At 35.3% G+C, this 15409-nt stretch overlaps 1 protein-coding gene across 1 annotated transcript; it reads left to right on the top strand.

Annotated features, from left to right (window-relative positions):
• Positions 1-705: 705 nt before the first annotated feature.
• LOC130230283 (ras GTPase-activating protein-binding protein 2-like) lies at positions 706-14688 on the top strand. The gene is given in 15 exon segments (XM_056459235.1): positions 706-803; positions 897-978; positions 1051-1097; positions 1099-1136; positions 1139-1194; positions 1196-1222; positions 3274-3364; positions 4594-4696; positions 7530-7716; positions 7859-7960; positions 8522-8624; positions 10149-10208; positions 10312-10437; positions 10539-10657; positions 12345-14688. Coding segments are annotated over 15 exon segments (1518 nt in total). The 5' UTR covers positions 706-708; the 3' UTR covers positions 12627-14688.
• Positions 14689-15409: the final 721 nt, after the last annotated feature.

The following is a 15409-nucleotide window of genomic DNA, read 5'->3' as shown; positions in this document are numbered from 1 at the left end:
GAGTGTAAAGAAGCTGATTGGCTGTTCCAGTGTGACGGGGGTTCTTGTCCCAGATCGCAGGGGTTAGACAATAAGAATCCAAACAGCAGCATTTCCATTAATAACAGAGCATAGATGGTATTTCTATCTCTCTGTGGTTTCAAGTAGCTGGCGCTGTCACAAAAACAGCTGTTCTAATTATATCAGACGACTCGAATAATTCTTCATATTTATTCAGTCACTTAGACAAATCAAATACATCCCAGAAAAAAAGGTAAGTGCCACAAATATATAGGTCTTCTAAGCATTTCCGTTGATTTCGACATGCTTCAATTCTTTTTAGTCTAACTGGATTCATTCAGATCAGTCATCAATTAATTTGGGTGAATGCGGGTTAATAAATGTTGATTGTGATGTTATTGACAGATATCAGATTGTAAAGTTAAAATGCTCAGTTTCTTTGTCATTTAAATGCTTTGAATACAGCCCTCGTGTAGGTATGATTATAATAAATGACACGGGATGCATTTAAAGCCTTTTTGAAGTATTGATTCCATTTAAATACATAAATGAAAATGCAAAAGTAAAAGTGACCAGGGGCTTTTTCATTTCTTAAGTGTTTAGTTTTATTTTTGTCTGTTGTTTATATTTGTTTATATATCGTTGTTGTTATTGTGGTTGTCATTAAAAATATTTTTTTTTCAGAAAAAATATTTTTTTCGGAAAGAAATGGTGATGGAGAAGCCCAGTCCCCTGCTGGTAGGGCGGGAGTTTGTGAGACAGTATTACACACTGCTCAATAAAGCACCAGACTTTCTGCACAGGTATGCCTTATAAAATCATAATTTCATGACCTCTCCTCTCATGGCTTTATCATATTAAAAATACAAATTATTCAAAACATTTTTGTGATGCAGATTTTATGGACGAAACTCATCCTACGTCCATGGCGGACTGGATTCGAATGGGAAACTTTCAGAGGCAGTCTATGGGCAAGCAGTAAGTTTTAAATATAGTTGTGTGTTCAGGCAAGCTGAATTGTACATATACTCATATGTTGTCCATCTACAGGAGATACACAAAAAGGTTATGTCCTTGCAGTTCAGCGAATGCACACTAAATCCGGCATGTGGATGCCCATGCCACGCTGAGTGATGGGTGGTTGTTCAGGTGATGGGAGAGCTTTCCAATAATGGACAGCCCATGAGGAAATTCCCTACAGACATTTGTGCTGGCCCCAGAGGTGTGTAGAACTACAATATACCATTAATATTATACTATTATTATTATTATTATTATTATTATTATATATTTTTTGTTGATTCATCCTACATTTAGTATTTAATTAATATACAAGTACAAACTTGTATTTGTGAGATTGAATGGAGAGTTGCACATCTGGCCACTGGAATTTCTTGCAGAACTGTTGAAGCTGTCAGATTGATAAGAGGAATGCGAGTAAGGCTTTTTGGACTTGTTTTTTTTTTTTTTTAACACACCCATAACCTCTTGATTAAATTGAGATTTGGACTCTCACTTTGCTATAGGGCTCAACTTGTGTAAACAGCCACTATATTATGACTGTCTGTGTTAAAGATTGTTTGGCCAAACCCATTAACTGATCCTGGTGTTGTTGTAATGCTGCATGCCCTCTCTTTTTTTGGACCAAAAAATAAAATGTCAGTAAACAGTTTGAGTCAAATCAAGATTAATAGAAAAAGACAAACTAAAACCCTTGAACCTTCTTTTCTGTCATGAATGTACAACACCTGATGACGGTGTCAGTCTCATTATCATATACCCCAAAAAAAGACTTTTAGCTATTCACTGCCACCATCCACAGGCCCGTAGCCAGCCTGGTGAAAGGAGTGATTCTTTTTTTCTCAAAAAGTGGACCTTTTTGGGGTTATTCGCCTCCATTTCTATTTAATTATGAGATTCACATACTGCATTTTTGTAATATTTTAAGCACTACTTTTAGCTGGATTAGCTTGTCGGGTGGTCCTCACAATCACATGTTTTGATGTACCAAAAACATTTCCTAAAGATTTAGAACAAAGAAATATAAATAAATACTTATTTTTAAAATACAAATTTGTCATATTATATCATTAGAAAAAAAACGGAATCTTTTAAAGTCTTAAATTAAAAAAATGTGGCCTGTTGTCATTTATTAGGCAATAACAAACTGGCCAACACACATTCAGCTTTCCTCAGTCAGAATTTGTCCATTTGAATAATAAAAATTAAAACATGATGATATTAATAATGGCAGCATGGTGGGGCAGTGGGCAGCACAATCGCCTCACAGCAAGAAGGTTGCTGGTTTGAGCCTCAGCTGGGTCAGTTGGCATTTCTGTGTGGAGTTTCAATGTTCTCCCCGTGTTCGCGTGGGTTTCCTCCGGGTGCTACAGTTCCCCCCACAACTCCAAAAGCATGTGGTGTAGGTGAATTGGGTAAGCTAAATTGTTTGTAGTGTACGTGTGTAAATGAGTGTGTGTGGATGTTTCCCAGTGATGGCTTGCAGCTGCAAGGGCATCGGTTGCGTAAAACATATACTGGATAAGTTGGCAGTTCATTCCGCTGTGGTGACCTCAGATTAATAAAGGGACCAAGCCGAAAAGAAAATGACTGAATGAATGATATTATTATTTAATAATAATAATAAAAATAATAATGTAGAGCTTCAAGATTTTTCTAGCCTCTCTTGAAAAAAGTACACTAGAATATTTATCGATAACAGTATTCACCAAAATAGTATTTAAATTCATTTTAATATGGGCCGCCTTGGTGCTTCATGCCTTTTTATTGGTCATTTTTTAGTTTCAGGAATAAGGTGCAAGATTTAGAATAAAAGTTACTTGTAAAATGTTTTCTCTTTTTAAAAACAATACAGCAGTGAAAGATTACTTCACTTATCTCAGATTATATGTTATCTTTTACAGCTGAATGTTGGACTCATGAAAAATAATTGTTTGCATTGATCAAAACTGGTTAGCTGAAGTCACATCGAAGCGACAGCCAAGGATTCCACTTGGTCTTAACCTTTTTTGAATTGTTGTTTTCACAATTTATGATGGCATAGCAGTCAAAATTAGACAAATGATCTCATGTATGGTAAATTTTGGACCTATGTCTGTGAGGTGTGGGTCACAGGAAAAAATAATTAAAACAAAAAATAATAAGGATCTTCTTCAATGAATTATTTATAGTAAACATAGTAATATTTGAATTATCAGTTTAATAATAATTTGTTTTTTAAATTTACTGACTCTTTTCTTAACTGGTGTCTAGGGTTCTGTCGCAAATAAGTTTTATGTCCACAACGACATCTTCCGATATGAGGATGAGGTCTTTGGGGACTCTGAGGCTGAGCTTGATGAAGGTTTGTTGAGAATTATTAAAGATTATTGCATTTACTTTGATTCATAGATAAAGCATCTGTAGGCAGGCTATCCAATAAAAGAATTGTAGCATGCGTGTCTTGCATTGATTTTTCCATCCAGTTGTTTTTGGCTAAGCTGTTCTAACCTTGTTACACTTTAAAGGGATAGTTGAACATTTACTCTCCCTCTGGTGGTTCTAAACCTTTGAGTTTTCTTCTGCTGAACACAAAAGGAGATATTTTGAAGAAAGCCAAAACCCTTTAACCTTCGTAGAGGAAGAGTAAACCATCGACTTCCATAGTTCCACTGCTGATGCTACGGTTACAGGTTTCCAGCTTTCTTCAAAATAACTTAATTTGTGTTTAACAGAAGAAAGTCAAACTGGGTTGGAACGAGTAAATGATGACAGAATTTTCAGTTTTGGGTGAACTGTCTTTTTAAGTCATATTTACAGTCTTCTTCTGGTTCACTTGTAACCAATGATTTCCATGTGCATCTACATTTATTATTCTTCAATCACTTTGAACTTTTTATCCAATTGGTCCAGTTCACTTTACGTTGCGTGCATGCATAAATGATCTGTGGCTATTTATATTTTGTCATTTTGAGATGGATGTGATGTGTAGTTGCCTAGCAACTAGTGATTAAAATTGCAATAGTCCAAACATCAGCACCGCTGCTGCATTTGAGCTAGAAACTTCTTTTTCACATGGAAATCCCTCTCTAAATGTACAACAAATTGGCTTAAGTATCACTATCTACAAAAGCTTTACGAATCGTCTAATGAATCTCTCACCTAATGAAGCTGATCTGTTATGTTTCTCTTTCTTAGATGTTTATGTTTGTAAAAATGTGATAGTATTGTTAGATACAGTATGCATATATTTTGAAACCATTTGAACAAAGGAAAATACTTCTGTGTACTAAACGCCATTGTTATATCTTAAAATAAGCTTGTGTTTATTTATTGCTTTTTGCACAAAGTCTGAATGGACTGGACAAACTAAACTAGAACTAGGAGTTAAAAAGGACATTCTTAATTACTGTATGTGCACCTCAAATTGAGTTTTTGAGTCTGATTCTTGGAATTCACACAACTTTATTTCTGTGTGGATGACAGAATATAATAGGATATAAACTGTCAATTTTGCCTTAAGGATGGTGTTTGCTAGTGTGTTATTAGTTTTTTCACCCAGTGGTTCACCTTTTTCAAAATATACCCTGACAGAGTCGGAAGAAGAGACTGATGAGCCAGAAGACAGACAACCATCGCCTGAACCCCTCCAGGACAGTCCCAGTAATGCCAACTGCTATGAACCCCATCCTGTGAGGTAACCCACATTTCAGTTTGAACTTAAATGAAAACCTACTTGAACTAAAATTGCAGAGGATTCTCAGTTCAGTATGAATCTACCAGATAAAGCAAGACTGTAGATATACTCTTGACATTTGTGTGGACTTATGAATCTAACCCCTCCACCAGCATAAGTTCTCTTTTACACATTTAAAAACATGATTGTATCTTATACATGTCAATACCTATGTCCCATGCTGCAAAAGTCACATGACATGATTTTACGTGATATCGGGCTTTGCAGATGAACAAATGCTGATTGCTGAAAAGGGAGCAGGATATGATGCAGTAATCTTTTTATTTTAAATCCTTTTTTTTTTTTTTTTTATTATAACCATTGTAGGTCCAAATAAAACGAACTTGACTTTGACACCTATGTCTTACTCATGTTACCCATGTGTTACCAGTATGTCTCATATAGAACTGGATTATTTTAATTGCAGTTTTGGCATTGCTAACATCCAAACTAGCTACAACCTCGCATTAGATCAGGGAAAGACGCAGCCGCTCACAGTGTCATGCGTGTTTGCAAAAGTTAGGACTCGAGTAGAGAACATGATTTAACCCTTTCTGCACATTTAGTTTAGTGAGAGTTGACAAAGCATTATTTATTTATTTTTGGAGGGAATTAAATTATTGGTGGGGACTGATTTATTAATTGGTGGATATTGCTGGGGACTCGTCACCTTCGTCCATGCTAACTCTATGCCTTTGGGGTAAATATCTTGAAAATCTTCAATGCCAGCTCTGTTTGAATACCTGCTTCTCATTTCCACAGTAGTGTAATGTAGAGATGTGTGCTATATATCATATAGAAATATTGTAATTGTTGTTCCGAGTGCACGAGCTGACATGCAGTAATTGAGTATTTCAATTACTTTGGAAAAAAACAAAAGTGTGTCTGAGGAGTTCAAAACAGTTATTGTAGAAATGAAGAAACCCGTTAGAATGCAGTTTAGAATGCTTCCATAATTCAAGCCTTGAAAGCAGAAATATCCCTGTATGAATGGGTGGTTTTTATAGTTATCAGGGTTTTTCAAATATTTTCAGTGCAATCACAGTGATTTATAGTGATTTTTATACCACAGTTTAACAAATAAGAAATTAATATTATGTGAGTTATATTTTATGTTCTATCCATTCTTAAATGAAGTTAATCTGTCCAAAAACCCTGTCCATATTTTGGCCCTTTAAAGCGAGTACCTGTAACAGAAAGTGAGCAACACTGTACCAGGTTTTAGAAACATCAAAGTTCAATGCCCCAGCAAGCATTAAATATACTCTACCTGATTTTATACCTGGTATTTTGCAGTAAGCATATCCCTTCTGACTGCATTCAGGATCGTGTGTGGCTCCAATTTAAGATTGTTGATATCAGTAAAAGCATTTCACTGTTGATTTATGTTATTTAAATATAAGTTGGTAATATAAATAAAGTGTTGTAAATTTTATATTTATACAAAGGTTTTGTACATTTTTGTTTTTGTAACTATTTGTACTTTTTATCTGAAATAGAAGCCATATGAAGTAAAAGTTATGTTAAAGTAACTACTGAACAGATTTATTTTTATTTGGGGCCTTCAATCCCAATTGTGCACTTGCCAAATACAAGAAATATGTCATTTAAGTAGATGAGTTTACCATAAGTGTAGGTATTTGGACAGGCCTAGTTCACTTGACCCCCATATCATAGTTCGTTTGACAAGTATGAGTGCTCCATACAGTGCCTGAGTGTGGTTCAGCTGGCCTGGTTGGAAGAAGTGGGCCAGAACGAAGTTCAGTTTGGCACAAAACTGAAGTCGTAACGTCACTTTTAAGGGACTGTTCCATATGGATTTATTACTCATTCTTTCTTTTCAATGAATTTGAACTGTCATAGTTTATCAAAGATGCAAACCCCTCGCTGCACCTCAGCTACCAGCTTTTGCAAACCTCCTAATACATGCAGCACGAAGACTTTTATGAAAATCTATGAGCATCAAAGTCGTAGATCTGTTCATCAAAAGATTTGACTGCGTCACAGCATCCCAAATGACTCCAAATAATACAAAACAATATCAACTAAAAGTACTAAAGTTATCTCCATTGAACTGAGCCAGAATGCTTCTTTTCCTGTTAAACTGATCAATCGCACCATCGATGACGTAAGTCTGCTCTGGCTTAGAAGGTAAAAATCTAGTGTGAATACACCCTTAAACTAAGTTGGGACTGAATGAATGGAGGATATGCCCAGAGACTTGTCATTTTGAATAAGCCCACTCAGGAACTTTCCGTGAACTGTCCTGTTATTATAAACTCACCGCATTAAGATTTGGTTTGTTTAAAGTCAATGTTCTTCACTGCTTGATTGAGATATAAAGTCAGTTTCACCTTCTGCACAAGAAGCACTGCATTAGAGACCAATTTCATGCCATGTGTGTAAATTACGGAAATTAATTTTACCGTAGTATTTTCAAGCTCGTCTGCTGCTCTTGAAGATGCTTGTGTTTAAACAGCTCATTTTAGCCTTGAGCAACTAAATTAATTCTTAAGTCTATTTGACTGACTGCAGGTATATCAATTACAATTATTAAATTGAAAATAGACTCATCAACCTTTCACCAGACGTTTATTGGTGGGCTGAACAACACTTGCCATGTATATAGCCCATTAAGCAGTGACCACACACTAGGCTTAGTTTTTTATGGGTTTATCTATGCTTAAAACAGCCAAGCAACCAGCAAAAAAAAATTTAATAGATGAATAATGATTTTTGATTTTATTTAAGCCAAAATTACACACCACTAGTCTAATATGTTTTTTGCTTACAGCTGTAACAATGGTGTGGAAGAAGCTCATGAGGAAGCAGTTATGGACCTAGAGTCTGAAGTTGCTCCAGATCCCAAGATTGAAGAGCCCAAGCTCAAGGTAGAGGAGAAGGTTGTAGAGGAGTTTGAGGAGAAAGCCCTGTCTCCTGTTCCACTGGAATCACCTCCCAACATACAAGAACCGCCAAAAGTAAACCTAAAATTTTTCTGTCATTTCAAATTTGGAAGTAGATTATTTTACGTCCAAGCTGACCAAATGGGACCGTTTTGTTTTTAGCATCGTTGTGTTTGTTACTGAGAAGTGAAATATTAAATTGTCTCGTCTCTGCCAGACCTCTTCTTGGGCTTCTGTAACCAGCAAAAATCTGCCTCTTAGTGGAACTGTTCCATCTGCTGGAGGTCAACCACATGTTGTTAAAGCACCAAACACACAGGTAAGTCAAGTTGCGGTTTATTGTCATTTCTCTACATGTGTGCATAAAATGGAATGGAATGTCTGGTCTCACAAGACCATAGTGCTACACAAATATATAATCATAAATACAAACACAACACTGGACATGAGAGCAATTTTTAAGCCTATGCATAACTAACATGGAGCGGTAATCTAACTATATACTGTAAATAGTTAACTATACAGACAAAAACAAACTATACAAGTTCTTTACGTAAAACTGAAACAATATTGTGCAAAATAGGTATCTAAGGTTGAAAAAGTAAATAGTGCAATGTGATTTTTGCTACATTCACAAGTAAATATTATTTACTGTAGTCAGTGCTTGTAAAATGGAGTTTAAGTAGTGTCTGAAGCATATAGAGAGAGGATTATTTCTATAGGTGTTTTGTCAAGCCCAATTTATAAATGCATCAATATAATTTATTTTCATTTTATTACAATGCTGTTGACCCAAAGTTAATTGATCCATGTTTCATGTGCATGTCTTTTTGATTTTTTTTATTTGATTTTTTTTTTTTTTTTTTTTTTTTATGATTAGCCCAGAGTTGAGACCAAGCCAGAGGTGTCGTCAGCTTCAATCCGTCCACGTGACCAGCGGATCCGTGACAGACCTCCAGTAACCTCAAGAGGGCCTAGATCTGGTAAGAATCTAGAATAATTGGGTCTTAATTCTCTGTGCTTGATGTGGCTTCTTTATAGCTCTTGTTGTATTAATTGAACATTTTGAACAAGATTCAAGGCTTTGACAGTATTTTTGTTTTCATAGGCAGTTGATCTGAAATGTTCTTCTAAAACAAAATATCTCGAGTAATGTCTAAATCCACAAGTATCCCTTAAAAAACTAGTTTCCCTTGAATCCACTCAATCAGAAGATTAAAACAACAATACAAAATGGGCAATTATAATAAAACAATAGTTATGGAAAAAACATAATAAAAAATACTTAAACATAATAAAAAGACAAATAATCAAATGGTTAAATGTTAATAATGATTATAATTTTATAAATGCTAAAATAAATAATAATTAAATGAATGAAGATAAATTAACATAAAGAAAGAAAATACAACATGACACAATAGAATGGTTGCTTTACTGAAGCAATGCTCCCAACAGGTTACCATCAGAACCTTTGTTGGATTCTCCAAGAGCTACAGAGGTTATGAAACCAAAAAAAGTTTTAACTTTTTATAAAGGTTTGATATAAATATGTAGTTGGTAAATTTCATGCAAGCTAGAGCATAATTTTCTTAATACCAGTGTGTAAGTATGAGTGTGGTTTCCATATAACAGTCCAGCACACAAGTTACTGAGTGAGAAGCATTTTAGACAGGGGTCAGGGGTTTTTCTATTTGTCAGAAATGCATGGCCATATGACCCTGCACCCAAGACCAGTTATTCGCTAAAGCGAAGCAGGGCTGAGCTTGGTTAGTACCTGGATGGTAGACCATATGGGAAAACTGTTGCTGTTGAAAGTGGTCTTATTAAGGCCAGCAGGGGGTGCTCACCCTGTGGTCTGTGTGAGTCCTAATGCCCCAGTATAGTGATTTGAGACACTATACTGTCAGTGAACACCGTCTTTCGGATAAGACAACATGGAGGTGGTGACTCTATGGTCATTAAAAATCCCATGGCACTTCTAATAAAGAGTAGGGGTGTAACCCTGGTGTCCTGACCAAATTCCCTCTATCAGCCCTTACCCATCATAGCCTCTCAACCATCCCCATACACTGAATTAGCTCTATCACTCTCTCCTCTCCGCTGAATGACCTGTAAATCTGCTTTTTGATTTATTAAGCATTTAAGACGATGATTTAGTTGGTACATTTTAGAAGGAATCAGCCATTTTGAACAAACTGTTTGAATGATAAATTTATGAAATTGCTTATTATGACAGGCACTTGACAGCATCGGTTAGTTTTAAATGTCAAATTTATTAAACCACTGAAGGCTTAACCAAATTGATTGCCATTAAAAAAATGTGCAAATGTTATTTATCAGATGACTTAATATGGTCATTATGGTGACATGTTTATTGTAATGTTTAGTATGCACAACATTATAAATGATTCCTCCAAAACCGAAAACAGCAGTTTGAAATTTTTGTAGATTTCAATCGCTCCATTTACAATAATTTTATTGTTTTCTATTTCCTAAATCATTAGATGGTGTCTCATCCTCTGAACCTCAAGCTGGAAAACCACATTTTAGCTTTGTAAATAAAGGTAAATGTCATATTTTTTTGCTCAGTGCTATTGTTTATATATGCAGACAAAATGGTGTTGTTGATCCCTACAAAGTCAAAGCAGGTGAAATCTTGTTACCTAGGAAGGGCTGATGAGTCGAGTGAAATGGACAGTAGGAGGGTGGTCCGCTATCCAGACAGTCATCAACTGTTTGTTGGAAATCTCCCTCATGACATTGATGAGAGTGAACTCAAAGACTTCTTCATGAGTAAGTTTTTGTTATAAATAGTTGTGATAACCCCTGCATTAATCCAGATTCTCTAATATTTCTTGATCTTTACATTTGCTTGTTGAATCTCTCTTTTTAAGCTTTTGGAAATGTTGTTGAGTTGCGAATCAACACCAAAAGCACTGGAGGAAAGATTCCCAACTTTGGCTTCGTTGTCTTTGATGACTCAGAGCCAGTGCAAAGAATTTTGGGAGTCAAGGTAAAGAAAAGCTATTTTTGTTTTGGCAAATAAAGTTTTAAATCCTCTATCCCTATAATTCCATTCCATGTTCTCTAAATATTAAAATAACACATTAATAAAACAACAAAAATTTAATCCAAATAGTAAACCTGCAACAACATGTTTCCTTGCTTTAAAAGATGGGTCTCAAACTCTATTCCTTGAGGGCTGCAGCTCTGCAGTTTTGCTCCAACCCTAATCAAATACAGCTGATCCAACTAATCAAGGTGTTCAAGACTACTATAGAATATTAAGCAGGTTTGAGTTGGAGGTGGTTGGAGCTCAAATCTGCAGAGCTGTGGCCCTCCAGGCATTGAGTTTGAGACCACTGCTTTAAAACATATCATTACAGATGTATTGAAGGTTTTGCAAGCATATTATGAAATATTCAGAGTATAAAACTAACATTATTGTTTAATTTCAATTGTTTAATTGATTTTTAAGTAGTTTAATAGAGCTGACATACAAAGCAAAACATGAACTAAAATAACTAAAGTATTAAATTGAAATATTTATTAGATTTTTATTATGAAATATATATAAAACAACAAAAACCTTCATTTGAATAATCTCTATGAACATGACAATGGCAAAAAAAAAACACTTTTTGGTGTCTGCAGTTAAAAGTGAATTCATGTACATAAAAAGCACATTACATAAAAGTCATTCAATGTAACTTATTTTTGTAAAAATGAAACATCATGCTTACTCTGACTTGTATTTATTAATATCTAAATTGTCATGACAGATTTTATCATTTTAAGGTCATCAAAAACTTCTTTCTAAGAGTTCTTTAAACCTAATGGCAGAATATAAAGAATTAAAATGATATTTAGATTTTGGAGCTGTACTGTGATCTTTAAAGTCAATGTAAACTAGAAGATGCTGATCAACCTATTTCAGTATGTTGATGTGTTTTTAACTGAAACAGAACATTATGTAGCACATTTTCAACACAGTGGCAATTCAAAGTGCTTTACATAAACAGGAATAAAAGAAACAAGTATAAGAAAATAAAAATAAATAATAAAAGTAATTTAAAAATGGATAAAACAGATTAAAAAGTGTCAACCGGTTATAAAAGAATGAAAAAGAAAAGAAAGACATAATTGTGCGATCTGTCGGACGTAGCACAGTGCTCATTCAGGAAAGGCACAGCTAAACAGATGCGTTTTCAGTCTTGATTTGAATGTGCCTAATGTTGGAGCACATCTGATCATTTCTGGAAGCTGATTCCAGCAGCGGGGGATGTAATAGCTGAAGACGGATTCACCTTGCTTTGATTGAACCCCTGGAATTTCTAGTTTATATGATCCTAAAGATCTGAGTGATCTGTTAGGTTTGTATTCAGTGAGCATATGTATAATGTATTGAGGTCCTAGGCCATTTAGTGATTTATAGACAAGTAGTACTACTTTAAAAGCTATACTGAATGTAACGGAGCCAGTGTAAAGACTTAAGGACAGGTGTAATGTGCTCAGATTTTCTGGTTCATGGTAGAAATGCATAGTACCCCCCCCCCCCCCCCTCACCCCCAGAAATGATATAAATAAACGGCTCATACAAACAATGTAACTTTGTCATTCTCACAGTCCCTGCTTGTAAGTTTCTTCAGGTGTAAGTACTGAGTTTTCTCCAATTGTGCTTGTTTCTGTCATTTGTTTAGCCAATCATGTTCCGTGGAGAAGTTCGTCTGAATGTTGAGGAGAAAAAGACGAGAGCGATGCGTGAGAGGGAAACCCGAAGTGGAGGAGGAGACGATCGTCGAGATGTAAGGCGCAGTGATCGGGGGCCTGGTGGTCCGCGGGGCATCGCTGGAGGAAACATGATGCGAGAGCGAGACGGCAGAGGCCCGCCTCCACGTGTTGCCACTGTACCCAAGCCAGGCTTGGCTTCCGGAAGGGGCTCTGGTTCCAATGAGAACCGTTTTACTGCTCAGAGGCGTTGAGAGGAGCTCCCCTGTAGTTTGGAAGTAGTACGATCTTCATTTATTCTGATATTGAGAAGTCTATGTAAAAAGCATATACATACTTCAGGTTTTTTTTTTTTTTTTTAATAATCTTTTTGTTTTACACTTGCATTTTTGCCTTTGGAATGTCTGCTGTTTCCGGTGAAGCAGTTCAACGACTTGAACAACCTAATGACTCATAACACACTATTCACTTTAAATTAGAATCGTGCTGCAAATCCTCTGGTTTGTTAATTATCAAATGGAAACATTTGCAAACTTTGTGGGGGAAACAAGGTGTTTTAGTGCCGTAAGAAGTTTAACTGCTCTGTGGCATTTTGGATTTAATAACCTTCTAGTTTCTGTAAACTGTGCAGATGGAGAGATGGCCCTTTCTTTTCCTTATATTGATTTTGCTTAATTTTTCAGGCTAGCCTTTAAACCATATTGTTTTAAATAATTACACTGAATAGCTCATTAATAAGCTAAAGGCTACCTGAAGTTGTTACTGTGAGCTAACACGATTTCAGCTTTACAAAACTGTAAAGAAGGACAAGAAATGATTTAAGTTTGTAATCTGAAAAAAAAAAAAAACGTATGGGAGGAGAAAAGACATTGTCCTCTCCAATTCTGTTTCTATATAATTCTTTCTTTTTATTGTACAGGTTTGACAGCATTTTATGTTCTGTGTCTGCCTGAAATAGTGAATGGAGCAGTAATAGATGCGTTTGTAAAGGTACCATGATTTTTGTGCAAATGCGTTTCAGATTTGAATGTTTTTTTCTTAAGGCAGAGTCACTTTATGAAATTTAAATTCTTAATCTCTTTTTTTAAATCAGTTTTCATAACCTAAATCTCATTTTGTGATGTGCATTTCAGTTTACATCCAAGCCATTGTTCGTTTTTTCATGACAGTATTCATACAGGGTACAGAGAAACCTTGCTGGTGTATTTCTGATTGTCCCAAATAGACTTGTTTTGCATTCAAACTGAAGTTATTGTTATCAATAGCATTTTAAAAACCGTACTGATTAGAAAAATAGTTTGAAACACATGAGATGGAAGAGGCTTCATTAATGTACGTTTTATACATTTGTGTTTCCAAGTAGAGTTTTTATTTTAATATCTGCACCAAATGTCCTTTTTTGTCTGTCATAATGAGGAATCCGTAATGCCGTTTCTCATGAATTGGAGGAACGACAGTACGATACAGTGGAGTAGACACTGTTTTCTTTTTACAGTGGTACTCAAAAGTCTAAATTTGCACTGATTTTGTAAGTACAGTTTGATGTAGCGATATTTTTGATGTTTAATGTCTTCCGTGTCAGGTAGATTGCACTATTTGCAGTATTTCTAGGACAATCCTCATCAGGGACATTGCATTTTTGATTTGTTCATTAGTTTTGGGGACAACTTGTTCTGCACACAAAGACATTTTGGTTACAGATACTTTTACTATTTGGAAGATTTTGGAGGACAGTATATCAGTAATTCCTGCCTAGAGACTTCTTTCCCCATCCATTCTACCTAGCTCGTACATGTTCTCAGTTTGGGAACTGGTACGTTTTAATTACTGTGTAAATAAATGCCACAATGGCCTTTCTGTTTAGACTTAAAGCACTTCAATCAGCCAAATACGTTAAACGTTTGATTCGCAGGGGAGAAAAAAAAGAAGACATTACACAATAGGGCTTGGTCAAATAACTGTGCTTTTCATCCCAAAATATGTATCAGACTTCTGATTTATTTTGTTTAGTTCATAATCAGATTCCTTTAACCCTCTAATCCCAATGCAAACTGTTTTGATTGGTTTCCGTGCAGTTTCTCTAAAGGTTATTATAGCAGCTCTGTTCGTTGATGTGGTTTTATTTTGGTGGAACAAGAACATGGACTTGTATTAGCGGATGGCTAACATATTATTTTACTTGGACTGCATATTTGTGTGAGTAGAATACGTTGCAGCTGGGTGTTTATTTATTCCGTTTTATAATTTTTCTTTCATTTTCATTCAGTTTCAATGTGTTAGACTTCACATACAATAAACAGAAATCTGTGCTGTTCATTACAAGTGTCGTGGCTTTAATTTACCACCTATATTTTCCCAAATTACTGTACTGTGACCAAGCTTATTACAGTTGCTTTTTGTTTTTGTTCTGGGTGTTTTTAATTTCATTTTGGTTGCTGTTTTCACACAACATATATATTTTTAACATAAAAAAAAAAAAAAAAAAAAAAGTTAAATCATGTTGGTCTTGTGGCTGAATTAAAGATGTTCCAGTAATGGAGGCCAAGACTGTCACAAATACACTTGCATTACCCAAGTTATATGACCCTTACAACATTTATTAAGGTTTAATTGCTCTTTCTTTTTATTAATTTGTCCAGTGCGTCATCAAATGTAGGATGAAGGTTAGGTGTTGTGTAGAACATTTTGCCTCTAATACAGTGAATGTTTTGCCATAGGATTGAACCTGTATTGTTATTTGACCTTTTCAGGGTAACAGTAATCTTTACATGGCAATCTCAAATCTTGAATGCTGGATTTGAGGTCACCTGACACGCTCGTAAGATATGTCTTTGATACACACATTTATTGACTATGCATCTATTTTGATCTGTGTGCACATTGCAAATCTATTTCTTTGCACGATGCAAATCCATGCAGTGAATTTATATCTTTAAAAATGTATAGATTTGCCAAATAATTAACCATTTAAATCAAAGAGAACTGTGTTAAAATGAGCCAGAATAGAGGCATGGGAAAGTTTGATAGTAGCGTTATA

This window comes from Danio aesculapii, chromosome 1 (genome assembly GCF_903798145.1).
Source record: "Danio aesculapii chromosome 1, fDanAes4.1, whole genome shotgun sequence".
Classification (NCBI taxonomy): Eukaryota; Metazoa; Chordata; class Actinopteri; order Cypriniformes; family Danionidae; genus Danio; species Danio aesculapii.
This window is presented reverse-complemented; position numbering and strand designations above follow the sequence as displayed.